This window comes from Aspergillus campestris (genome assembly GCF_002847485.1).
Source record: "Aspergillus campestris IBT 28561 chromosome Unknown P168scaffold_16, whole genome shotgun sequence".
NCBI lineage: Eukaryota > Fungi > Ascomycota > Eurotiomycetes > Eurotiales > Aspergillaceae > Aspergillus > Aspergillus campestris.
In genome coordinates, this window is record NW_020194351.1 from 101,127 (window position 1) to 124,695 (window position 23,569).

A 23,569-nucleotide genomic window follows, 5' to 3' on the forward strand; every position below is an offset into this window, starting at 1 on the left:
TGGCTCTTGAATTAGATCACGATTTCCGTCGATGATCGACGTAGGCGTAGGCGGACTGGATGTGATATTTTAAGTGTAGATGCCACGTGATACGAGGCTGTGTCTCTCGTGACCTCTTCCTTGCTCTTCCTCTCCTCTCTTTCTTTTCTTCTTCTCTTCTTCACCTTTCTCATCTATTGCTGCCTCCTCACGGACTATGTCTCCTGAAACTTACGATGACAACGTTGGATCCCAGCCTCTACTCCGTGATTTGGTTTGCCCCGCTCGAGATCGAGGCCCAGGCTGCGGTCGCCATGCTCGATCACCTCCATGATGGTCACTTCCCCCTGGGCCCCGGCGATGACCATGTTTTTCGCGCTGGAGATATTGCGGGGTATAATGTGGTGATAACGAGTTTCCCCGCAGGGCAGGAGTACGGTACCAGCACCGCAGCCGCTCTCGCCGGTCAGGTCAAGGCCTTCTTCCCCAGCCTCCGATTCGGCCTCCTGGTTGGTGTCGCTGCCGGGTTCCCTGATTTGTCCCAAAGCCCACCACGGGATATTCGACTGGGAGATGTGCTCGTGGCCCTGTCGTGCGACGATCGACCGGCGGTGATTCCATACGGCCTGGGGAAGGAAACGAGGGGTGACGACTTCCAGCTACTGCGCTCAGGGCATGTGTTGGCCCAGACGAAGACACTCCTGCGGTCAGCTATTGGCTCCTTGAAGGCCGAGGAGCCGTATTCGGAACCCTCATTCCGTGAACAGTACGGGCGTATGATGCACCGAAAACACGCGACTGGTGATTTTCGCGACCCCGGACAGCATCGGGACTGCTACCACGCCGACGGTCGCTCGGTCACTCGGTCGCTCAGACCACGCTCGGGGCGAACTCGCGTCTGGTATGGTTCGATCGGCTCCGGGGACAAGCTGGTCAAAAACGCGGCAGCGGCACGGCAGATGCGCGACCGGCACCAGATCATCGGGGTGGAGATGGAGGCGGCGGGGATCATGAACCAGATCCCGGTGGCCGTTATCCGGGGAGTGTGCGACTACGGGGACGAATATAAGAATAGCGAATGGCAACCTTACGCCGCGGCTATGGCTGCTGCATACGCCAAAACCATATTAGGGAGGATCCCTTCTAAAGGAAATTGGGTTGAACCGGTACAGAAATGTACGATGGAAACATGTTATCATCTCGAAAACGTAGAAGCCCAGCTAATTCAGACTTCAGTCGTCCACCTAACCCAGTCACGCGTGTCAACAGATGGTAAGCTTGTCTCCTTGGCCGTCTTTGAGGTGAGCTAATCCGGTTCGCATGTCCCTTTTGACGGCTGTCAGACCATGCACTGGACAAGCGCTTCTCGATGTGCAGAACACCGTCTTCCAGACTACCCGCTCACGATCCAAATGTAGCCATGGAGGACGAGACTATAACACCAAGAGCACATGGGCCAAAAATAAATCATGAGACCACGACGGTTGGACCCCTGGCCGAGTTGTGGCAGAGGGTTGCTGGCGCCCCCAAACCCCAGGCCCCGTACATCCTCCATCAGTTAGTCCTCTATATCGCATCGCTGTGGACGATTCCGAGGGCAATCACGAGCAAGATCATCATCGCCGATTTCCTCGGCCGAGAGCTCCACCTTTCGATCCCCATGGATTGGTACGACCTCGCGGTGATTCTACTGCCCTTCTTCGACACCGGGGAACGATATGGCTTGGAGAAAGTGCGATCAGGGGAGTTTATTATTGTCTACTGCGACACATCGGAGAAGCGATTCAAGCGCCTGGGCCCGACTAACTGGGCAAATGAGATTCAACATGGTCGGAAGCTGCACATGTCCGTTGTCATTTCTTACCTGCGATTAGAGGACCAAGTGTGCACATCCTGTCGGTGTCGGGTGAAGAGGTTCCGGTCTTTCATAACATGCCCCAACTGTGGACTGTTCGCGCTGTGCGCCCAACAGGAGCAGAGGAAACTGACAGCGACTGAAATTGCGGTCATTCCATCCTTACTGAGTGATGGCCTGTTACGAGTGCCCCGCGCTATTGACCCTCCGACCGATTGCCTAGTCGGACTATATGCGTCCTACGAAGATGGACAAAGAGGATTGCAACACGACTTACTGGCGAATCGCAGTACATTGTCAATGGAGATTGGCGGCGCAAAGGGTGATTTCCAACCGATTATCCCCCACAGCATAGGGGCATCCAGCATAGATAGCAGCGGCAATGCGCACCGGCTTTCAAGACCACCACCTGAAGACGCATCGGCGAGTGACGACGAGTCCAGCGAAGAAGAATATCCGATTATCGAGGTTGAAATCAGCCCGAGGGGCATGGAGCTCCGTGAGCGAGAGATCCAGGAAATCAGCCACTTCAAGAAAGTGTTCATTCAGGAAGACAATCTGTTGTACGATGAGGCGCTGGAAGGCAATTTACCCGCGGTGGTGCAACGACTGCCGCGCCTACTGAAGATCCCTACGTTTGACATGAATGAAACATGGGGCCCACTGGGCACACCACTCACTGCGGCAATTCTCTCTGGGTCGGACAGCGTGGTCGACGTGCTTCTTCAGGCAGGGGCCGACCCGTTTTTCCAGGCTGGGCCGTTGGACTTTCCTCTCCGTGCTGCCGCCGTGTTTGGAAACTCTACCGCTGTCGAGTTAATTCTCAGCTCCACCATGCAAAAGAGCATTGAGAATCGGCCAGGACGGCTGCAGGAAGCGCTGGATCAGTCGCTGTACTCGGTCGTGGAGACCGGCCATCGCAGTCTTCCTCGTGTCTTTCTCTACGCAGGCGCGAACCCCTTCGCGACGGTCGACGGCAAGCGATCCGCGTTTGCCTTCTCGACCTTCAGCCAGCCCGATCTGGCTGCCCAATTCGTCACCGAGGCATATGCACGGGGGTTGTTGCAGCTGCAGGAGGCGGAGCTAATCATCGACGCCGTCTATCGGCGGTATGCCCCTGTGCCTAGTTGCCCGGGCTGGCTGGACGCGTGTTGCCGGAATGTGGAAATGGGGCGGACCGAAGGTGTGGAGAAGCGGATCGTACAACGACTGACACAGTCTCCCCGGACCTCATTTCTCCTCTGGGAGCCTTTGTGGCGGACTCCGCGGTTGAATAGGAGGCGCACAGTGAGGGCTCTACCGGTGCCGGAGCCGGAAACAGTATCGCTGGAGAAGGGCTGCGGCAGGAACTCGCAGTTACCAGTCATCCAAGTGACGATGCATTGATAGCCTCGCGAGTGGTTAGCTTTTCACTTCAAAGGCGGCTATGATGGGTTGAGCTGTTGAAGTGTTGGTGATTGAATCTGGTCGACGTGAAGGGCGCTTCTACGATTGGTCAAAGGAAACATCGAAGGTATCCTGAGACAGGCATCAAGTACAGCCAGGTGTGTAAGACACTCACGGGGCCGATGGCTGCCAGCATATCGAGTTTCTCAATGACATATGTGGCATTGTTGTCCGGACATCCGCTAAAAGCGGCTTCCCACACCAAAGTTTGGGCCAGGTGTATGTTGCCTCACCAATTGCGCGTTGCAGCAAATTTTCACAAAACCCAGGATCTATTGCGGGGCCATGGGTTAATTAAAATCTGGCAAGCAGCAAGTCCATTCCGGGATTCACTCGAGGTCATACTGTTGTTTCATGGGTGCGTTCTTGATCAGTATGGGTCTAATAAAACCCGACACGCTATTGTATCATTTATCTTTAGAGCATATATTTGCCTATCCCAGAGACATCCATATACATATGAACGGGTTCTACAGACCTGGTCATTCAAGCTGGTTATCCCGGCTGGATTCTTGTTTAATTTTATCGCAGGATCGCTTGAATCCAGATAAATAAAGTCAATCGCAATTTAATCGGCTCATCATCGGACAAGCCGCTGAATCTTGGGCAGAGAATGCATAGACAATACTTCATAGAAACGATTGCTCGATTTCATCGAAATCACTAGCCACTCCTCGAATACGTCTCTAGCTGATTCATTCCCTTCGCCACGATGTCGTAAAGCTCCTCTCTCTTCATCAAGCCCCCAACATCCGGAATTTCGATCTTGATATACGGGACGGTACGCAGGAACTCGACGAGTTGTCCAACCAGCTAAAACTGTCAGTATTGACATCATCCAGATCTAATCTAGACATACCTTGGAAGCGTGCCCGATCAACACCCCCATCTTCTCCACCCGTTCCTGGGTTAGTAGTTTTGCCCCGTTACTCAACAGTCCCTGCACGCGGTCCATCAACTCGGGCGTAACGACCGGAGATACGTTGTCCACCAACCCGGTGATATCTTCAACGCGTTGTTCAGTGAGAAGGTCGCCCACATTACCTAGCAGCGACGGAATGCTCTGCAGGGTCTGTGGTGGCAGCGCCACAGAAACGTTTCCAATCAGATCCCTGATATGGTCTGTAATCTCCGATGTCAGCAGCCGCTGAGCGGTACCCAGTAGATCCTGCACCTGCTCGAGCAGCCGTGGCGTGACGCCCGACGAGAGCGTGTCGATCATTCCGCGGATAGTTTGCACCCCCTCCGGGGTAAGCAGCTGGCCTCCGTTCTGTAAAAGACTTTGAATCTCTTCCACGGAGTCTTTCTCGAGTAAAGGCGCGGCCACATCTAGCATGGGCAGGGCTTGATCCAGCATGCTTTTGATATCAGCCCCGCCAGCGACGGCAATTAGCTTTTTTATATCGTCCGTCATGTTCGGCGTGAGCAGGCTAGCACCGTTGTGGAGCAATGGGCCGACCTTCTCCAGCGCGTTACTGTCCACCAGGACCCCAGCATTAGATAGTAAGCCACTGATCTGTCGGACCCCGTCTGGTGTCAGCAAATCCGCCGCATTGTCGAGCATACCCGGCACGCGCTGCAACAGATCGAGGTTGAAATCGTCCACGCCGTCCATAACAGCCGATACCCTCTTGGCCATATCGGCAGTTAGCAGCTGTGACGCGGCATGCAGCAGATTGTCGACGGCGTCTAGCGTCTCCGGAGTCGCCAGCAAACCAGCATTCTTAATCAGTTCGTGAATACTCTTGCTCATCTCCGGAGTCAGCAGCTCCTTCCCATTTTTCAACAGTGCCTGCAGCTGGTCCACGCCTTCCTGATCGAGCAGATCATTGGCTCCAGCCAACACAGCCTTCAACGCAGCGATGTGCTCCACCGGAAGGGCCTTCTCCACAGAATGAAGCAGCAGACGTGTATCATCATTAAACTGCGGCGTGAGCAGCAAGCCCGCGTTGTGCAGCAGTTTCTTAATCCGATCGACATTGGCGTCTGTAACGAGCGGACCCACATTCTTCACCAGATCGACGACGGTATCCACAAAATCCGGGGTAAGCAGTTTAGATGCATTATCCAGCAGCATCATCGCATCATCCACCAGGCCCTGATCCTTCAAGCGTGACGCCAATCGCACGAGCTTCTTCGTCTGATCCGGCGACGGCTGTTCCGCCAGCTTGCCCAGCGCATGCACGCTATCTTCTACATCGCGGAGGAATGTCGGTGACAGGAGCCCCGTAATACCCTTTAGCAAGTTCCCGATATTCTCGATGGGGTTGGCCGACGTGCCGGGGGGGATCTCAAAGGCCGGGTTTCGCTTTTCATGGGGAGCCTTATTCTGAGCAAGAAGATAATCTCGTAGAGTTGGATGTTTGGACAAGAACAGCTTGGCAATGTCCTGCACGCCCTCGGAGGCTTTCACGAATTTCTCTCGATCAAGACGGGGTTCCGCCCAGGTGGTGAGCACTAGGGCGGGGAGAACAAGCACGGCGAGACGCATTTTGGCGTAGTTGGTGTTGATTTTGTGGGGTGCAATATCGTTTTAATGACTCTTTTACTGTCTTTCTCCACACGCCACCCTCCATGTGGTGCTATGGTCGCGAATGCGGGGTGATCGACATGGTGGCTGGCTTGGTCTACTGGGATGGATGGGTCCCCGTGCCGACGGATCTCGGTGACATGTGCGGGGTTGCGTTTTAAAAAAAGACATATATTATACAATGATATTATATTGGATTGAATTATAGTATGCTGGGATACGAGCCATCCCAAGCCCAATGAACATGCCATTCGGTAAGTGGCTGAGATAACATAGACCAAAATATTGCGCATACTTGACAATCAAGTGAATCGGTTCTCAGCTCGGAAAATACAGTCGACTACAAGCATACCGGAAGAACAGCTGTTTCGAACCTTCAGTCGCATTCACATACGCATACTATATCTGCATACAGCTAAGTTACCCAATCGCCATCCCCGGGCCACCCTGCTCACCAAAGAACTCTTGTACAATAGAACTGATTAGCGGATCGAAACCCGCTACAGTCTGGTCACACTGACTTTGCTCATTGGGTGAGTAATTCGGCTCCTGGTGTTGTTGTTGTTGCTGCTGCTGGTGCATGGGCTGTGCGCTCCCCCCAAAATGGGTTTCATCACACTCTAATCCGTGATCGAGTGAGGTAGGGTCACACATATTGTCGAGGTATAGATAGTCGAGATTGACGGTGTCGTCATTTCCCTGCTGCTGCTGCTGCTGATCCTGCTCCTGATCCTGCTCCTGATCCTGCTCCTGATCCTGCTCCTGATCCTGCTCCTGATCCTGCTCCTGATCCTGCTCCTGCTCCAGCTGCAGAGGTGAAGGGAAAGGAGGAGGGGACTCATAACCCGTATCATCCACACTCAAGCCCAGGATCAGCCGGCTGGGCGCGTCCTCAGCCTCATCGGATATGGTGCGGAGGGTATCCGTTCCGACCGGACTGTTATCTGTCTCCATTTGCCTGTATCCGTCTACAGGGATAGACGACGCAGACGAAGAAATACTGTGAATTCGCTCTCTCAACGCCAACTGTCTCTTCTGCTTGGCTCTGCGGGGGGAGATGGGTGTAGACGGGCTGGGCATCGTCCAAGGCAGACGGATTCCAATTCCAATTGGTGGGATGCATCGGACTAGCTCTGGAAGGGCAGAGTCGTAGGGCAGACGCCCGACGGATAGGCTGTAGTCGACGGAGGTAGAGATGAGGAGGTAGGCGCGAGGATGGCGCAGGAAGGCCTCGTGCCAGGAGGCGGCGCGGCGGGCGCTGGGGAATGGGGGCGGCGTGGGAAGGGCGTCCTTCTCGACCAGATGCGTGGCTCCTCCTGCCGCTGGGACTGTATTTGTTGGTGTTGATCCTGCTGCAGCTGTCCCGTCTGTGGAGTTCGGACTGTTGGACTGGCCGCTGCGGACGCGCGGGGTGGGCGGTTCGTCGTCCCAGCGGAGGAACAGGTGCTGGGAGGTCATGTAGGCGAGCTGAAGGATGTGATTAGTTCCGGCGCTGACCATGTCAGTGACGTCGTAGACACGGCCGGAGTGGCGGATGATGGCCCCGAGGGCGTCGAGACGACGACGACGGGTGTCGAGTTCGGAGGAGGTGGGGGAGAGTTTGAGATCAATTGCTGTGAGGACGAGGGGCATGGCGACGTAGGCGAGACTAATTCGTTAGCTTTGTACCATGTGTAGCCCTTTGATTGTGGGACATACACGCTGAGAGGCAGGTTCTGGGCACGCCCTTCCCGGCTAAAATACTCCATCACGGCCGTCAACTGATTCATGGCGTCGTAGAGCGTAGCGCCGATTTGCCAGAGATGATGGATGTAGTTCGTCCCTGCTAGCAGGAGGTGGTTTTCGATGAGAAGGGTCTCGTAGTGGGCGAGGTCGATGCGCGCAGTGCTAATCCATTAGCTTGTTGGTCGAGTCGAAGCTGGTAGAAGAAACATACTGGTAAAACATATAGGCAAAGTTGGTCATCTGCGTTACCGGGTCCGGTACCCCGGTGAGTAGTCCCTGCAGCTGGGAGCAGGCCTCCCACTGTGCCAACAGTCTTTGAATACGAGCGATACGCGCAAGCTCATGATGGAACTGCTCGAAGCCCATGACAGGGGCCGCCAGACCGTGGGAGGCAAACACGAAGGAGACCATCTCAGTAAGCAGCACAGACAGACGACACTGCTCCTGCAGGACTTTGACAAGCATGCGCTTGGTATCCGGTTCATAGACCTGGGAGCGACGAATCTCATCGGCAAAGTCCTCCTCGTCGAGCGGTTCGGCCGCCATGCCAAATTCCAGGGAGGTCACCTGGCCGCGGCGGCGCAGTCCCAGACACAGACTGCGGTCGCGCAAGATAATGGACCACCAGAGGCGCTTCTTCAGTGAGTCCTCGACGTCTTCGCTGGGGCCGGGCTTGCACCCGATGGTCATGGCGTTCTGGATGGCGCGTGTGAGCCATAGACTGGCGGCTTGGGGTTCCTCGCCTGAGGTATGGTGGGATAGGATGATGCAACCTTGGGATTTGGCGTAGGGGCGGTCTTCGCCGCTCAGGTCAAATAGATACTGTCGTCCATTAGTTAGATATGCTACATGGGTGGAGAAGGGGGGGGGGGGGGGGTTACCTTAGTGCGCCGGTAGAAGCTGTTCCGGGCATCGCGCTTATCTTTGAAACCGCACTGCTGAAGAGTCTCCAGGGGGACGTGCTATTTCTGTCAGTCCCACACAGTAGAAGACAAATAAGTGAAAAGACAGGAAAACACACCGCACAGCTGACAAACAGGAGTGCCTGGAAAACAAACAATGACACGCGCCCGTCGACATCCTCCCCTGGATGAAGATACATATCCCAGAACGCCGCTTCATCTAGCACCGGCATAGACGGGTGAATGTGGAGAAAATACTGGCGGACAAAGTCATCGATGACCGTCTTATCCGGCACGCTCAGACATGCCTTCGACGCTAGAAAGGCGAGGTCCTCGCGCGGGAGGATACCCACGCCCCGAAACTCGACAAAGGGGTAGGATGTGAATGCGACATGGCCTGGGGGGAGGGGGTCTGCGGATGGGGCAACGGACGTGGAGGAGGGAGGCAAGTCGACGTCGTCGGGGATGAGGGCGCGGAGGGAGGGATCCAGTGGGGCTTTGGCGGAGAGATGGTCGATCTGGGTTGCGCGGAGGTTGTGGTCGTTTTGGGTGGCGAAGCCGGCGAAGCTTGGGCGATCAGTATAAGGAACTATCTTGTCCATGTCCAGGATGTGTCAACATACTTCCGGGGTAACTTGCCCCGCAGAATGCATTCGGGTCGTCCATCCTGGCGACAGCGCGTGCAGGGACAGCCCCGAATGGAGGCATCGCAGCGCACCTTGCGGTGATGGCACCATGAGCACGCCTTGGGGGCTCTTCTCGTGCGACGGAGCATGTTGTCTTGGGGTCAATGACCAGTCGACGGAGTGCGGGGGATGAGACAGGAGAGAAGCAGAAGCAGGGGAAGGAGAAGACAGAAGAAGGAGACTGCACGGACCAGCACTCAGACCAGACGGATCGTCATCGTCTTGCATCCGAGACGGGCCAGGTGAGCAGAATCTGTGGGGTAGGGATCGGCATGAAGACTGAATCATGAAGTCTGATTCTGGAGTCTGATTCTGGGGCCCCAGATGATGTGATGGGTCTAGCCCTAATGCCTGCTTCCCCGCTGTGGCACCGACTGCCATACTGGGTGACATCAGACGACAACGCCATTTCATGGAAAGAAGGCGAGGACGATTCCAAATGAGACTAGGATCCGAACTTGCTCGTAGAACCAGGTCAAGATCGACATACCCCGCGGTGGAGAAGGAGCTGTTGGTTCCGCGGCAACTCGGCTGTGATCGACTGGTTCTTAGACAGACGGGGACTACGCCATATTTCGGACAGAAATCATCCAATCACATTATATGATATAGCGAGGGTAAATAAACTATAATCCGCACTAGTACACTCGCAAACCCTTCCTAATTCAGCATCTGAGCCTTTCGCAGGCGTTTGCGCATGTCATTGAGATAGTATTTCTTGGGATACGTGCGGACAAACTTGGGCAGGGCCGGGTACGTGTTACGGACGAGACTCATCGTCCACCGGTAGCCACGCTGGCGGTGCTTGGTGGTCTTGATGCCGTACGCCTCGCGGATGCGCGCCGGCAGCATTTCGCCCGTCATAAGACGCACCCAGGGCATCAGGACGCGCAGGTGGATAGGCAACCCCGTGTTGTACAGCAGGTCGTGGGCGACGTGTTTGGCATGGTCGTTGACTTCTATTGAGGCGATCTGCTGGTCCCAGTAGGCCCAGAAGGCTTGGCGGGTGGCGGGCCACTCGTCGGGCTGGACGCGCAGCGAGACGGCCAGGACAGCGTACTCGCAGTAGGTCTGCTCGGCGGTGACCTCGTCCATGGGGCCGAAGATCTCCTCGTAGAGCTCGACGCCCACGGCGTAGAGCGTGGCAGCGACCCAGACTTGTAGCTGGGCGTCGTCGGCGGAGTAGTCAGTGCCTTTGACGGAAGAGTGCGCGCGGTGCACCATGGCGATGACGGCTTCTTTCTCCTTTGGCGAGCCAAACGCCATGCAGTAGACGTAGGTCATGGTTGTGCGCAGTCGGTCCATGGGTCGGTAGGCGAAGTTGCTGTGGTTGTCTACACCTTTGCCGACGCCGGGCATGGCGACTTGGAGGAGGATGGCTGTCGCGCCGCCCCCGAGGATGATGCCTTCGCGGACGATGCGCTGGATGTGGACGGCATTTTCCAGGCTGGTACTCTGGATAGCCTTCTCGTCGATCGCTTTCTCTGGATCTGAAGAGGAAGACGACATGCTCGCGAAGTAGAGGTCTGTATACTTTGGATAACCAGGTCACAGATATTGATATCGACTTCTATATATGCGAGACCACGCGACCGGCATTGGCGGAATCATGTGGAGAACCGCGGACCGGCGGGATCAGGCTCGGATCGACACCACGCACGGGCTGAATCAAGCAAACTGACTGCGATTGGAAGCAAAGGCGGGGTCGCAGATCCCCCACAGAGTCTAGGGTTCCCAGAATGTGGAGAAATCATGCCTAATCTGGGGTACGGTTGAGGGTCCAGTATATAGGATGTATGCATCCAGACGATACTTGAGTAGGTACTGCTCACTGAAATCGAGCATTCAGACACCATGGCTGTCGGTGATGCATACCGCGACTCAATCCGGAAGAAGGAGGAAGCGTTGGCGTCGGGGACAGACCTCGAGCACGTCGAGACAGTCGACTCCACTCTATCGAGAAAGCAGAAGACGCAGAAACACCTCCGGCGGTTCTGGGTGTGCTACTTCATCGCGGGGATCATCTTCTCCGCCATCTTCCTCCCCATCTTGTATGCTTCCCTCGCAAATCTGATATGTAGACGAGCTAATGAACAGCTTCACCCTGATCATCCCGGCCATCGCGCAGCGCATCGTCGACGACACCGAACTCCCCGTGTACAACGCGGAGATCACCGATCCGGACCCGTCACACGTCACCTTCTCGATCGACACGGCGCTGAACATGCCCAAGGGGATCAAGGCACGGACAGACCCATTCACGCTGCGGCTGTTCAACCGAGCGACGAAGCCCTTCAAGCCGTATATTGGCGTGGAAATGCGGGAGTTCAGCCTGAACGGACCGACCCGGCTGACAGTGATAAATCACCACACGGAGGTGCTGGAGGAAGACGAGTTCGTCGCGGTGCTTTCCGAAGCCGTGTACTCTAAGGAGTTTATCATGTCCGCGCGGGGCGCAACAACGGGACATTTGGGGGCGCTCAAGGCGGGCTTAACCCTGGATAAGGACGTTCGCTTGAAGGGTATCTCTGATCCCTCCTTCATTCTAAATTATCATTAATGTATCAGGTCTGGACAAGCTCAGCGGGTTCGCGATCGAATCTGCACGGCTCGTATACCCGGCCGAAGAAGACGGGACGAACCTGCGAGGACGCGCCAATCTGCCCAACCACTCGGTGGTGGGATTCGCTCTGGTAGGCCTATTCCCCATCTATCGCGCAGCAGAGTCTAACCAGCCAGGGCAACGTAACATTAAACCTCAAAAGCGAGGACATCATGCTGGGATTCGCCGACATCGACAACGTCTTCCTCAAGCCAGGAAACAACAGCGTGGATCTGCGCGGACGCATCGACATCCCAACGGTGCTAGACAACATCGTACCGATCATGGCGCAGCAGGGCGACGTGCTCCGCAAAGGAAACATACGGCTGTCGGCATCAGGAAACAAGACCGTCTACCACGGAAAGCACATCCCGTTCTTCGAGCGCGTGCTGAACAATCTGACGCTGCAGGCGGAGTTGCCTATCATGACGGTTTTGCTGGACACGCTGAAGGGGCTGGGCGGGGGGAAGGGGTTGGCGGATATGTTGAAGAATGTGGGGGATCTGGGGAATGGATTGTCTGATTTGACGGACGCGTTGCAGGATCTGCATCTTTAACATCTAGGTAGATATATGAATTGATGGTGACTGACTAGTAAGATTCTTGTAGATGCAGCATTAGTAACGATGCGTCAGATTAGCCCTAATTGGGCCGAGTGACTCCACACCCCCAACTATAAATACGCCGTCCCCTCCAGTGCCACGGTTTCCATTCTACAAAGAAACCCAAGACACAAAACAAAGCCTGGAAGATAAAGAAACAAGATGGCAGACGGAGGAACCATCACCCCGGCGCTCAGTCCCAAAACCCTCCCTACATCGCACCCCGCCAACCACAGCGACCATCTCGTCGCCGCGTACACGCCGACCGAAGTGGCGGCGCATAATCGCACGTCTGACAGCTGGATCATCATCGACAAGAATGTGTACAACATAACGGATTTCCAGGCGGAGCATCCAGGGGGGGACCGGAGTAAATTTTTTTTTTTTTTTTCCTTTCCTCTTTATCCGTGGGTAATGTAGTATACTAATGGGAATAGTCTTGCACAAGGTGGCTGGGACAGACGCCTCCAAGGAGTTCCACAAGCATCATCGCGACTCCGTGCTGAGTCGGTATCAGGAGCGGTTACAGGTGGGGGTATTGAACGAGGCAGCGTCGGGGGCGAAGAAGAGTTTTTTGCGACGGTTGTTCAAATCATAGACATACAGGATTACCAAGATGAGTTCATGAATGGATAATATACACGAAATGAATAGTATGTATGAGAGAAGTCAAGATATGAATATAAATCACAACTTGGATAGCCCCTCCGAAGCAGCCCTCTCCCGCAGCAACCTCTTCAGGATCTTCCCACTCGCATTCCTCGGAATCTCCTGCACGAACCGTACCCCCCCAGTCAAAGCCTTATACTTCGCAAGCCGGGGCTCCATAAACGCGCGGACCTCCTGTTCCCCCAGGGTCACCCCCGCCCGACAAACCACATACGCCCGGGGGCGCTCACTACCCAGGTCACCCCCGCCGACACCAACAACGGCCGCATCGACGATCCCCGGGTGCGTGCGCAGCACGCCCTCTAGCTCTGGCGGAGCAACCTGAAACCCGCGCACTTTGATCAACTCCTTCTTCCGATCGATGATGTACCAGCGGTGGGACGCCGCGTCGCAGTATCCAATGTCGCCTGTGTGAAACCACCCGTCCGCGTCGAAGGAGGCCGCGTTCGCTGCGTCGTCTTTGTAGTATCCTGGGATGATGGTGGGGCCGCGCAGGCAGATCTCGCCGGGGGTGTTGTACGCTGAGATGTTGGTGTCGTTATTGTCGACGAGTCTATCATATTTATTAGATTCACCCTTTATATGTATATCTCGAACAAGAGAAAGACAAGGTGGTGGGAGGGAACCAACTTAGCCTCCACATTGGGAATCAACACGCCCACACTCCCCGAATCATCCGTCTGCGGATAGGGCACCAAAGTAGCAATACAGCTCGACTCCGTCATACCCCAGACTTGTGTACACGGGGCGCCCGGCGCAAGCAGCGCGCGAAACCGCGCCTGGGCGACTTTATCGAGGGGGGCTGCACCGACAGCTGCGGCACGGACGGAGCGCAGAAACGGGCGGGAGTGGGCTAGCGGAGAGGCGAGGATGGCGAGAACAACCGGGGGGACGACGGCTAGCTCGGTTACGTTGTATTTCTCGACGGTTTCGAGGAAAAGAGGGAGGTCGAAGCGGCGCATGAGGTAGGTGACGTGGCCGCCTTTGAGGGAGCCGAAGTGGGTGTTAGGGGCGGCGGCGGCGTGGAAGAGGGGGATGGGGACGACGCGGGAGATCTATATCATTATTCAGTATACATATAGAGGAAGAGAATTTTATGGAGGGAAAGGGGGGAATACCTGGTATGGGCGGCGATTGTGCTCAAAAGCGAGTTCATGCTGCGCGACGAGATTCCGATGCGTGAGGGTCGCCGCCTTGGGGAGGCCCGTCGTGCCACTGCTGAAGAGTCGCGCGGCGGGGGTGTCTGACGCGGTCTTCTCGTCGTCAAACGACACCCAGTCTGTCTCGCCGTGGGCGAGGAGGTCCTCCCAGGAGAGGAGGTCCGCAGGGACGGGCTGGCTCTGGGCGTTGAACACCCTTAAATTCTCCATCGGGATATGTTTCTCGACCATGGCTTTCTGGATCGCAGGGAGGATCTCCGGCTCGGAAATGACGAAGCGGGCGTCGGACGCGGTGAAGTGGTGGGCGAGTTCGTGCGGGGTGTACGCGGGGTTCGTGCCGGTGAAGACGCCACCGGCGCCGACGATGGCGAGGACGAGCATGGGGTAGTAGATCTATATTCATTTTAGCTGGTGGTTGAGTTTCCCAGGGGAAAGAAGAGGTACATCGTTAAATGAGTGAATGACCACGCAGTCACCGCGTTGGACGCCCCATGCTTTCAAGCCGGCGACGAGCTGGCGCACCAGTCGGTGCGCCTGGTTATACGAGATGGACCGCGCGGGGTCGTGCACATCGACGTACATCTACCATTCAATCAGCGGGAGACTTCTGCCACAGAAAGTCAAGCGTACCGGCTCATCGTGATCGTAGGGCGGATCGGAGAAGAGGTAGGAGAGGATATCGGAGGAAGGCACGGGGACGCGCCGGGGAGGTTCAAAAATCATCTGTTCTGACGTTCAATGAAGAGCGAGATAGGTGGAGGAAGAGTCAAAGTAGGGACCATTCATGTATTTATTGCGGTGGACGGATAGAAGACCGAACAATACCATGTCATGCCAGGCACCGTGGATAAACGTGGTGAGCCCTAAATGGAAATGATCGTCGCGGGTTAACTCGGTGTTCGGGTGAAGCTCCACATTGGGCGACTCTAACAGACCGTCAACCAAACGTTGGACGGTCGAGGACCCAGCGCGACGGTGGTTTCTGGTTGGTGGAGAATCCAATGTACGAATTATGTGGAGCCACAGTGAAAGTCTAGAATGCAATCGTATTACCTATTATAGTCTTTTTTAAACGCCAATGCTGTACAACCACAGAAAATAGATACAAAGAAAGAATGCTACAGCGTCAGTTGAAACCGCGGGTGCGTGCGGATCGCCTCGCCATACCGCCAGAACAGCACCGGACACACACACAGCACCAAGGAGATAAACGCCAGCAGGGAGTTCCCCCACCCGAGGCCCAGCGCGTCGTACATGGACGGGCCGGCCAGCGGCAACACCGCACCAACGAGCGACCGCAGCGCCGTGTTAGCCGCCGTGACGGATGCGGCGTATTTCAGGTAGGAGTCCACCAGGTAGGTGTTGGCGCACATGAACACGGTCATCAGCCCGATGGCAAACACGCCGGTGCCCAGGATGGGCACGATCCAGTGCACCTTGTACTCGGCTGCCCATCCGTACCAGAAGAGGCCAGCGGGGATAGCCCAGCACCCAACCAGCATGGGGGGCAGACGCGACTCCGGACGGAAGCATCCCTTGGCGGAATCCCGCTGGGCAATGTGGTTGGACACGTAGCCGCAGACGACGAGACCAATGATACTGCCGATGCCGAAGCCCAGGTAGGCGAGGCCTGCCAGGCCCGGGGAGAAACCGTAGGTGTTCTCGAAGATGGGGGTCAGGGTGGTGAACATCAGGTAGAGGTACCCGTAGGTGACGGCGGCGAAGAGGGCGAGGAGGAATACGATGGGCGAGAGGAAGAGCAGCTTGATGGGGCGGGCCAAGGTGGAGAGGAAGCGTTGGCGCGTCATGCGGCCCTTGTCGTGGACGGAGCGGAGGGCCTCGTTGCCCGTGGCTTTGCGCAGTCGGGCGGCCTTGCGGGCGAGGATGACGGGGGCGTAGGATTCGCGGTACCAGATCATGCACATGATGGTCATGACGCCGGTCTATCACATCAGTTAGTCAGTGAGTCGTCCTTTCACATCATCCACTACTAGTAAAAACGTACAGCAATGGCAATCACCCAAAACACCCAGCGCCAGCCTTCAGCATCTGCCAGGAACCCGCCGGCCACGGGGCCGACAACCGGACCCAGGATCGGGCCCAGCGCCCAGATGGCCATGATGCCGGCGCGCTTCTCCTTGGGGACCATGTCGGCGACGGTGCCGGAGCCGATGGTCAGCGGACAGACGCCAGCGATACCAGCCAGCAGACGGAAGACCATGAGCTGGGGCATGGACTGGGCGACGGCGCAGGCGATGGTGAAGATGAGGAAGAGCACGTTGCAGGTGTGGTAGAGCGGCACGCGGCCGTACATCTCAGACAGCGGGGCGATGATAAAGGGGCCCACCATGTACCCGAGGACGTAGATGGAGACGACAAAGGAGGCGAGCATCATGTCGGATTCACGGAAATCTCGCATGACGCCGGCGACACCGGGGGCGAACATGGAGGAGGCGAGGGGTCTATCAACTCAGCGGGTGTGTTTCACAGTGGGAGGGAGGAACCTACGTGATAAACGTGTTGACGGCCATGAGGACCAGCTGGCGTAATTTCTTCCATTGCGGCCAGTTAAAGGGATTCTCCAGGTCATTAGGGCCTTCAAAGTCAACGGTATTGTCCGTGGTGGTTTGACAATCCGGCTGTTTTTCCAGGTCTGCCATGTTGACAGTTGACAGTTGACCGGTTGAACAATAATGAACAAACGCGAAAAGAAGTAGAATAGATCAATCAACAATACTACATCCAACAAATCTCGACAAGAGGGAGATCCAGATGAAAGCTTGGTATTTAAACCCGGCATGATCGATCCGACTTGCCCCACTGCAGATTCTGCGAACGTCGCTTGGCACGTGGTCCCGACCAATCAGAAAGAAAGCATGAGACCCATCTCGGCTCGTCCCATGCCGAGAGCCAATCAGATCGTTGTCGGTTATTTTTATGCAGGGATATCCGGCTGTCTGGATGATTATGCCCGTGCATATCTCGCATCTCGGCATATCTGCCTTATGCACTGGATATATGGATATCCTATCTCAATCATTAACAACACAAGATATGCTGATGCTGCAGGTGAACAGCAGTCACGACGGACTTAGTTAGGATGCTGCCATTGTCAGTACAAGAATAGTATTATCAAAGAGCCGCTGTAATATCCGTGTCCAGTTCTATAATATGTGCATGCACCGTGTAGCGTGTAGATGGATATTTCTATGTTACAGATTCCTGAGCTATAAATAGCTCAGTCTCTTCTACCCCTTGACATTCTACTTATGAATTACCAGAATCCCTTGTTACCCTTATGACGGAGAAATCTCGAGTTATTCAGACTTGTGTATACAATACGAGTGGAGATATCTTGTCGATTCCATCTCAAGAATGTAGGGATGTAAATATATATGTGGACCCAGCTCCTGGATATGTGAATACTAAGTGCTACTATGATATGTATCTTGCCTTGGCCAGAGACGTGGATATATAGAATGAAGCAGATATCTATTCATCGATGAACTAGAGTTAATCCCGACATATCTATCACCCCCGTATCGACGCTGCAATTTCGTGTATACGATCCAAAGCGTGCCTCATCGCTGCCTCGTTATCCAGCGGCTCGTAGAAGATATCTACTCACGTTAGATCAACACATAAATGGTAGATGTTGTTAACATACCGGCCAATTCCTTTCCAAGTTCCTCCCCTTGATCCGATCCCATCGCTGTGAACACAATGTTCAGATTGTCTATCACGCTATCATACGACTTCAGCACCGGACACATCGCGTCCGTCTCGGAAGGGGAAATATAAGTTGGTTTGGTCTGGTTGCCGAGCGACAATTGGATAAGGGAGCGCGCTATCACTGTATTAGCGGTGACTAGAGGAAGGCAACGAGAACCAGGAAAAGCCAGAGAAAAAAAAAAAGAGAGAGAGAAAGAAGAAGAAGAAACTCACTGTCCGACTGAAACTCCCCCCCACTCAACCCTCCCACCGGATCCTTTGCAAACGCCGCCCACGCCGCCCGCATATACCGCCCCGCCTGCGCCTCCGCCTCGCTGTCAGCCATCCCCGTCACGACTGACGCCGTCCCAAACACCATGGGCGCTTCCGAGCCGTGGTACGCCGACCCCACAGGCACCACCTCCGTATTAGTATACTCCCCCCCATAATACCGATACCGCCAGACGGGAATGCCCCGATCCGCGCGATACTGCGCCGCCTCCGCCGCCGGACAACTGAAGCTCGCCAGGGCGAACAGGTCCATCAGCGGCTGGAGGAGACGCACAGGAAAGGCGGCGATTTGCTCAGTCGTCAGGTTGTCCTTGATCAAAGCGATGACGAGGAAGAAGCCGAGCTCGTTGTCCGTCGAGCCTGTCAAGAGCGGCTTGTGCGCGAAACGGCCCTTCCGGGCTTGTGTGGCGAAGTCCCGCGGGACGGTGTCATCGTCTTCGACAGGCCTGAAGTTGGATTGCTTGGTGGGGTGCTGCTGCATCGCGGCGAGGAGGTCGGGGTATGGTTTGGCGCGCATGCAGGCGACGGTGGTGTCGTGGGCGCTGTCGGCATCGCCGCATCCGACGGTCGAGGAGAGGTTGTACCATGCTGCAGTGGAGACTTTTTGGTCGTTGTGCGCGCCGGTCGCGAGGTAGGAGCTGGCGATGCCAGAGTGAGGGATGTAGGCGTGGGCGATGGGGTCGTGCAGGTTGCTGTAGGCAAGGATGTCGGCCGTGAGGCCGCCCGAGGAGATACCGCCGACAGTTATACGGGCGGGATCGCCCCCGAAGGCGGCGATGTTGTCTCTAGTTCATTCCAGGACGAGTCGGGTGTCGCGCAGACCGACGTTCCAGGGTTGGCCTGGGGCACCGGAGTAGCCGAAGACGTTGACGCGGGTGTTGGGGGTGACGACGATGAGGTCGTTTTCGTCGGCTAGGGTGGACCCGTCGTAGGTGAGGGTGTGGGAGCTGCCGGACTTGAAGTCTACCTGGATGAATATCCAAGGGATGGACCGTATGACGGAGAGAGAAGAGACGTACCTCGGCCGTAGATCCAGAAGAAGACCGCTTTCTTCCTGTCGCCGTTCTGGGGCTTGATCCAGACGTTCACAGACAGACAGTCCTTGTCTCTCTGTGCAAGGGCCGACAGGATCTTTTCGCCCGGTGGACCAACATTGAAGGCATGGTCCATTGAGGCCCGCTTACCGGGACAGTCTCTGTTTATTTAGCGTTTGGTCGTCCTTGGGCGAGAGCACTCACGGGCTCTAGACTCGGGTCAGATGGCTTCGATTCGCGTGGGGAGCATACATACATAAGCTGTCGCGTTGAACACCGTGGTGGATCGGTCCGGCGGAACGGGCGCCGCAAATCGCAGGTCATCGATTGGGGGTTTCGCGTAGCGAATTCCTAGATACTCGGAGACATCTGAACGAAGAGACGACGGCTGGCCGCGTATAGGTCCGCTGGTCGTGTCAATGATGCCGCCGATGCTGAAAGCTTGGGTGGTGGCAGCGAGGGCGAGGACGGAGAGACGCATGTTGGCACTAGCTGAGGTCTTGGGGCGACAGCTGTTGCGCGGAGGACGATATCCTTAAACCATTGGAATCACAGTGGATGGGGGTCGTTGTTATTGATTGTTTCTCAAAGGACCCTGAATCGTAATGGGGACCTCATACCAAGGTGGTACATCCACCCACTCACCCTGGATAGCATGATGGTCGTCGGATTCTCTCGATATGGATATACTCGTTGCTAATGGGAATGAAGGGCGTGTTACCAAGATACCCAATTCTAATCATTATCACGATTCAATCTCATCTCGTGGATATCCCTTGCTGGCAGTGAATACAATGGGTGATTCAATGTGTCATGAGCACGCAGTAGTAGCAAGAGGAGCATAACAATGAATTCCATGGATAGACTTTGTTTGGCGCTCTGGTCCCTTGGTGCATACCAGCCACACCCGTGGTATTGCGATCCATTTAAGGGGTAAACAAAGAGATCGATGGAATGTGGTGAGATTGTGGTGGTATGCTTGTCTTGGGTAATGTTGTTCCAACAGTAAAGGTGTCCTGTTGTAGATCGCGCATGTCGTCTGTTAGCCACGGATTATGCTGCGATTATAAAACCAGATGTTGATATTCTATCTGGGAAATCCACCGGTCTATCCATCGCATGACAGCTGTTCTCATTACAAATGCGACCGTGAACATACCACGGAGGTTGTGGGATTTCCTTGGCCCGACACGGCGCAGTAGATATTTTTATCTGCCTCGCCACAGCAACCAAACATCTCATCGGGATCGAGGACGGTAGAGCTTACGATCTGCTACATATCCGCGAAGAAGAGTGGGCTATGCTATCAGACCTGACACCGCAGCAGGAGATCAGAATCACTAGTTCCCGCATCAAAATGGGTTCAGAATCCCTCATGCTCTCGATATGCACACCGCAGGATGACCGTACGTCATAAACGGGGCTCCTCCCGACTCAGATTGGTCAACCCTCCAGGGACCAGCTCGAAAGGGGAAATGATTCACGCGTCGGCCCCAGTGGAGACTGCTAGATTGAAATAGAAACACTGCAGAAGAGCACTGACCATTTACGAACTCGGTCCTCCCCCTCCAGGACCCATTCGTCCCGAAGCATGGTCCCCCCTCTTGCTCGGGCTCTCTCCACCTCCACCATCACCAGATATCTCTCCACCTTTCCATTTAGGGCTCCTGTCGAGTGACGAAGGACGGGGGAGACGCGGGTTCTCATGATGCCTGTCGATGGATCCCCCCTCCACGCACCACCGCGCCACCATGCAGCAACCGGCGAACGGGCCATTTGGCAACGAGGGATGTCTCCGACTAAGCAATAATTCCTGCGGAGGACGCCACCGTCCGTTTAGTGAGGTTTTCCTCAAGGGATGACCAACATCTTTTCTTAGTCGGAGTATTATTATGCTCACTTCCCTCAACGGGGCCAGGATCCGCTGACCATAAGATGCCCCTCGGATCAGCGTGCTCCAGCATCGCCATCTTATATATATACTGCCTTGGTCCATTCACTTTTCTACATATATCCTTAGACGATTTTTCCACCCTGGTCACCAACGGAAATATTATCCGCGCGTCTCGGCCGACTCCATGAATACTCTATCTTTCCATCGTGGCTTTTGCTCACATTGACTTTTCTATCTCCCTCGCTCTCTCTCTCTCAACGCTCTCTCTCTCAACGTGACCTCTTCTAGGGTCCAACAAGTCCCGTGACTACCCCACCACCACTACATCAACATTCCACTCTGTCGATATATATCTCCAGATATATATACAAACCATATACAATGCACGCCATGCCCTCCAAATTCGTCGAAATCCTCGAACCAGAGGACATTTCCCACCTGCGACGCTCCGCCTCAGATGTCCGACTCGAGGACGTACTCGCCGACCACGAAGCCATCGTCGGCCGTCCACGCTCATCAACCAACGACTCCGCCAAATCCAAAACAAGTCTCGACGGCGGATCAGCGCGCTGGAAGCGACTGAGCAATATGCTCGTTGCGACGAAGCGGTAGCCGAACGATCGTCTTTCTCATCCCTGTGTCCGGGATAAGTTCCGAGCAGGACTCGCGCGAAAACGACGCCATCAAAGTGGACATGATTAATATACGCAATTTGATTTCATCAAGCGAAGTACATATATCTTTTGCTATTTTCGGAAGCTGGCTTTGAAACCGTATTGCATCGGAAACATCGAGGATGGAAGGAGGAAGAAGATATGGATACGGATACGGATACGGATATGACGCCGAAACGAGGAACACACGTCTGGACGACTTCCTACCTTGACGCTTATGTGGATATCATATTTACTCTACCCAATGATTGATCTGTTGTTTTGTTTTGAGCCTGCACTATACTGTACTATATCTTAGACGACTTACTGGGTGCATACTACACTATACTACACGCGTATGCAAATATATTTCGCCACCAACGTCTACCCTACGGCCATTATCAAAGGAATTGAAAGTAAAGAAAATAGATGCGATAAAAATAGACTAGCTTGCGCAGTCCCTCCACTCTAGACGTAAGGGGGTCCATTCCACGCTGCGTGGCACCACAGCTAGCGGGTGTGTTTATCTGCAGTGTGGGGATATGGGATGGTCCACTGGTTGCGATAGGATTGCACTAGATATGGCTTCAGAATTTTCGTCATTGATGAAGGTAATTTTCTCCGCATTGTGTTTTGATTCTTGTTATTTTCCTGAGTGCCCCACTGCTCGGAGACAAGCCGTGGTGAGTTGTCCAGATGTCCGATCGGCAATCAACTGGAGTGGTTATCTAAGATGCAATAAGAATGAGAAAAAACAATATAGTCATACTCAAAATAGGTATAACAAGCCCGTTAGGTAGGTGTGCAGCTACATACAAGACATTGCATTGCCCTCTGGTCAGTGTTGAGTCCAACCTTAATTGTAAGCTGTCCTCAACCGGATTTTTCCCAGACTACTCCAAAAGCGAAACTAGACTAAGCTTCAAATAGATACTGCCAAGCGGCAGTGGTTCGCGTTCTGACCGCAGCAGTTACTTTACATACTCCGTAGACAGTGGATCCATGCTGACTTCAGGCATCAGATACCTCATTCCAAACTTACTACCCGATGCAGTAACCCGGTGCCCCTCAGTATCCACCCGAGTTTACCCGCCCATAACCACGCCTTCACTACGCCATACGGAGGGACGTTGGTGGGGCAAGCAAAGAGCTATCTGGGCTGGTCACTGCATCCTTCGGATCCTCATCCGCCGATCAGGCCTATAACAGGTGGTCTCCTCTTGGCGGGTGCTTTAGTCTCGAAGGCTTTGCTTCGATTGCCTCGGCTGTGTATCCGTAGTGCTTATATAGATCCGTTGGTGAATCGACGGCCTTGGTCCTGTTTGATAAGAAACCCAGCCTCGGATTCCACGACCCTCTTACCTGTCATCTGGTGGGCTCTCTTTCCTGCTCGACTATGACCCGTTTAATTGTTTGCTGCGAAACTTCGCCCCAGGAAATACAAACCATAACCCGCCAAGTAGAATTTTCCAGAACCGGATATTATCTTTGTCCCGAAACAAAACAGAATTGACGGAGTAATTGGCGAAAACGACGAACTAGCCCATGCCAGCTTGACTCGTTCTTGGATTCAAGCCTTCTTCCGCCCTCGATTCACGAGCATCCTCTGACCTGCTAGAAGTGGGGTGTTCTTGGTGGGATCTCTTGTGGCTTCTGCACTGCATTAGCTTTAAACGCGTTAGACTAGGCTATTTATATAGACTGACCTCAACAGAGATTGGCTCTGAACGGGGCGGCCCTTGATCCCGGACGGTAGCAATCAAGCCGATAATGGCACCGTCGTCTGGCTGTGGGTGTACAGGATTCGTGATTGTTCGGTTGCTAGCCCCA

At 54.7% G+C, this 23,569-nt stretch overlaps 12 protein-coding genes across 12 annotated transcripts; 6 read left to right on the forward strand and 6 right to left on the reverse strand.

The window, feature by feature from the left end:
* The first annotated feature begins 31 nt into the window (after nucleotides 1-31).
* On the forward strand, nucleotides 32-3,311 carry P168DRAFT_78424 (purine and uridine phosphorylase). The gene is made up of 3 exons (XM_024842144.1): nucleotides 32-1,155; nucleotides 1,216-1,251; nucleotides 1,323-3,311. Exons 1-3 carry the CDS (start codon nucleotides 216-218, stop codon nucleotides 3,218-3,220), a joined length of 2,874 nt encoding a protein of 957 aa, XP_024688626.1. The 5' UTR covers nucleotides 32-215; the 3' UTR covers nucleotides 3,221-3,311.
* On the forward strand, nucleotides 3,312-3,887 carry P168DRAFT_78462 (uncharacterized protein). The gene has a single exon (XM_024842146.1). It carries the CDS (start codon nucleotides 3,403-3,405, stop codon nucleotides 3,829-3,831), a length of 429 nt encoding a protein of 142 aa, XP_024688627.1. The 5' UTR covers nucleotides 3,312-3,402; the 3' UTR covers nucleotides 3,832-3,887.
* On the reverse strand, nucleotides 3,847-5,881 carry P168DRAFT_260643 (uncharacterized protein). The gene has a single exon (XM_024834671.1). The coding sequence runs from the start codon at nucleotides 5,769-5,771 to the stop codon at nucleotides 4,125-4,127; it is 1,647 nt and encodes a 548-aa protein (XP_024688628.1). The 5' UTR covers nucleotides 5,772-5,881; the 3' UTR covers nucleotides 3,847-4,124.
* Nucleotides 5,882-6,172: 291 nt separating this feature from the next.
* On the reverse strand, nucleotides 6,173-9,039 carry P168DRAFT_337206 (fungal specific transcription factor domain-containing protein; the record flags this gene model as incomplete). Its single annotated transcript, XM_024841738.1, has 7 exons — nucleotides 6,173-6,521; nucleotides 6,669-7,126; nucleotides 7,193-7,458; nucleotides 7,509-7,697; nucleotides 7,747-8,357; nucleotides 8,417-8,497; nucleotides 8,557-9,039. The coding sequence occupies 7 exons, from the start codon at nucleotides 9,037-9,039 to the stop codon at nucleotides 6,231-6,233; spliced, it is 2,379 nt and encodes a 792-aa protein (XP_024688629.1). The 3' UTR covers nucleotides 6,173-6,230.
* A 744-nt stretch (nucleotides 9,040-9,783) lies between these two features.
* Nucleotides 9,784-10,979, reverse strand: P168DRAFT_313573 (oxygenase MpaB family protein; the record flags this gene model as incomplete). Its single annotated transcript, XM_024839675.1, has 2 exons — nucleotides 9,784-10,607; nucleotides 10,949-10,979. The coding sequence occupies 2 exons, from the start codon at nucleotides 10,977-10,979 to the stop codon at nucleotides 9,784-9,786; spliced, it is 855 nt and encodes a 284-aa protein (XP_024688630.1).
* A 34-nt stretch (nucleotides 10,980-11,013) lies between these two features.
* On the forward strand, nucleotides 11,014-12,264 carry P168DRAFT_220819 (DUF3712 domain-containing protein; the record flags this gene model as incomplete). The annotated part of the gene is made up of 4 exons (XM_024833097.1): nucleotides 11,014-11,174; nucleotides 11,221-11,645; nucleotides 11,692-11,816; nucleotides 11,863-12,264. Coding segments are annotated over 4 exons (1,113 nt in total), but the record flags the coding sequence as incomplete, so codon positions are not given.
* A 187-nt stretch (nucleotides 12,265-12,451) lies between these two features.
* Nucleotides 12,452-12,880, forward strand: P168DRAFT_78496 (uncharacterized protein). The gene has a single exon (XM_024842147.1). It carries the CDS (start codon nucleotides 12,490-12,492, stop codon nucleotides 12,745-12,747), a length of 258 nt encoding a protein of 85 aa, XP_024688632.1. The 5' UTR covers nucleotides 12,452-12,489; the 3' UTR covers nucleotides 12,748-12,880.
* Nucleotides 12,605-12,991, forward strand: P168DRAFT_293679 (uncharacterized protein). The gene has a single exon (XM_024837855.1). It carries the CDS (start codon nucleotides 12,755-12,757, stop codon nucleotides 12,923-12,925), a length of 171 nt encoding a protein of 56 aa, XP_024688633.1. The 5' UTR covers nucleotides 12,605-12,754; the 3' UTR covers nucleotides 12,926-12,991.
* On the reverse strand, nucleotides 12,992-14,897 carry P168DRAFT_313574 (acyl--CoA ligase). Its single transcript, XM_024839676.1, has 5 exons — nucleotides 14,787-14,897; nucleotides 14,601-14,738; nucleotides 14,115-14,549; nucleotides 13,627-14,051; nucleotides 12,992-13,549 (listed from the first exon to the last, which is right to left on the reverse strand). Exons 1-5 carry the CDS (start codon nucleotides 14,877-14,879, stop codon nucleotides 13,015-13,017), a joined length of 1,626 nt encoding a protein of 541 aa, XP_024688634.1. The 5' UTR covers nucleotides 14,880-14,897; the 3' UTR covers nucleotides 12,992-13,014.
* Nucleotides 14,898-15,191: 294 nt separating this feature from the next.
* Nucleotides 15,192-16,889, reverse strand: P168DRAFT_313575 (MFS transporter). The gene is made up of 3 exons (XM_024839677.1): nucleotides 16,665-16,889; nucleotides 16,162-16,618; nucleotides 15,192-16,099 (listed from the first exon to the last, which is right to left on the reverse strand). Exons 1-3 carry the CDS (start codon nucleotides 16,814-16,816, stop codon nucleotides 15,275-15,277), a joined length of 1,434 nt encoding a protein of 477 aa, XP_024688635.1. The 5' UTR covers nucleotides 16,817-16,889; the 3' UTR covers nucleotides 15,192-15,274.
* Nucleotides 16,890-17,526: 637 nt separating this feature from the next.
* On the reverse strand, nucleotides 17,527-19,673 carry P168DRAFT_307714 (alpha/beta-hydrolase; the record flags this gene model as incomplete). Its single annotated transcript, XM_024839131.1, has 6 exons — nucleotides 17,527-17,776; nucleotides 17,824-18,003; nucleotides 18,102-18,941; nucleotides 18,981-19,121; nucleotides 19,178-19,337; nucleotides 19,449-19,673. The coding sequence occupies 6 exons, from the start codon at nucleotides 19,671-19,673 to the stop codon at nucleotides 17,688-17,690; spliced, it is 1,635 nt and encodes a 544-aa protein (XP_024688636.1). The 3' UTR covers nucleotides 17,527-17,687.
* Nucleotides 19,674-21,476: 1,803 nt separating this feature from the next.
* On the forward strand, nucleotides 21,477-23,466 carry P168DRAFT_322504 (uncharacterized protein; the record flags this gene model as incomplete). Its single annotated transcript, XM_024840577.1, has 2 exons — nucleotides 21,477-21,694; nucleotides 23,454-23,466. The coding sequence occupies 2 exons, from the start codon at nucleotides 21,477-21,479 to the stop codon at nucleotides 23,464-23,466; spliced, it is 231 nt and encodes a 76-aa protein (XP_024688637.1).
* Nucleotides 23,467-23,569: the final 103 nt, after the last annotated feature.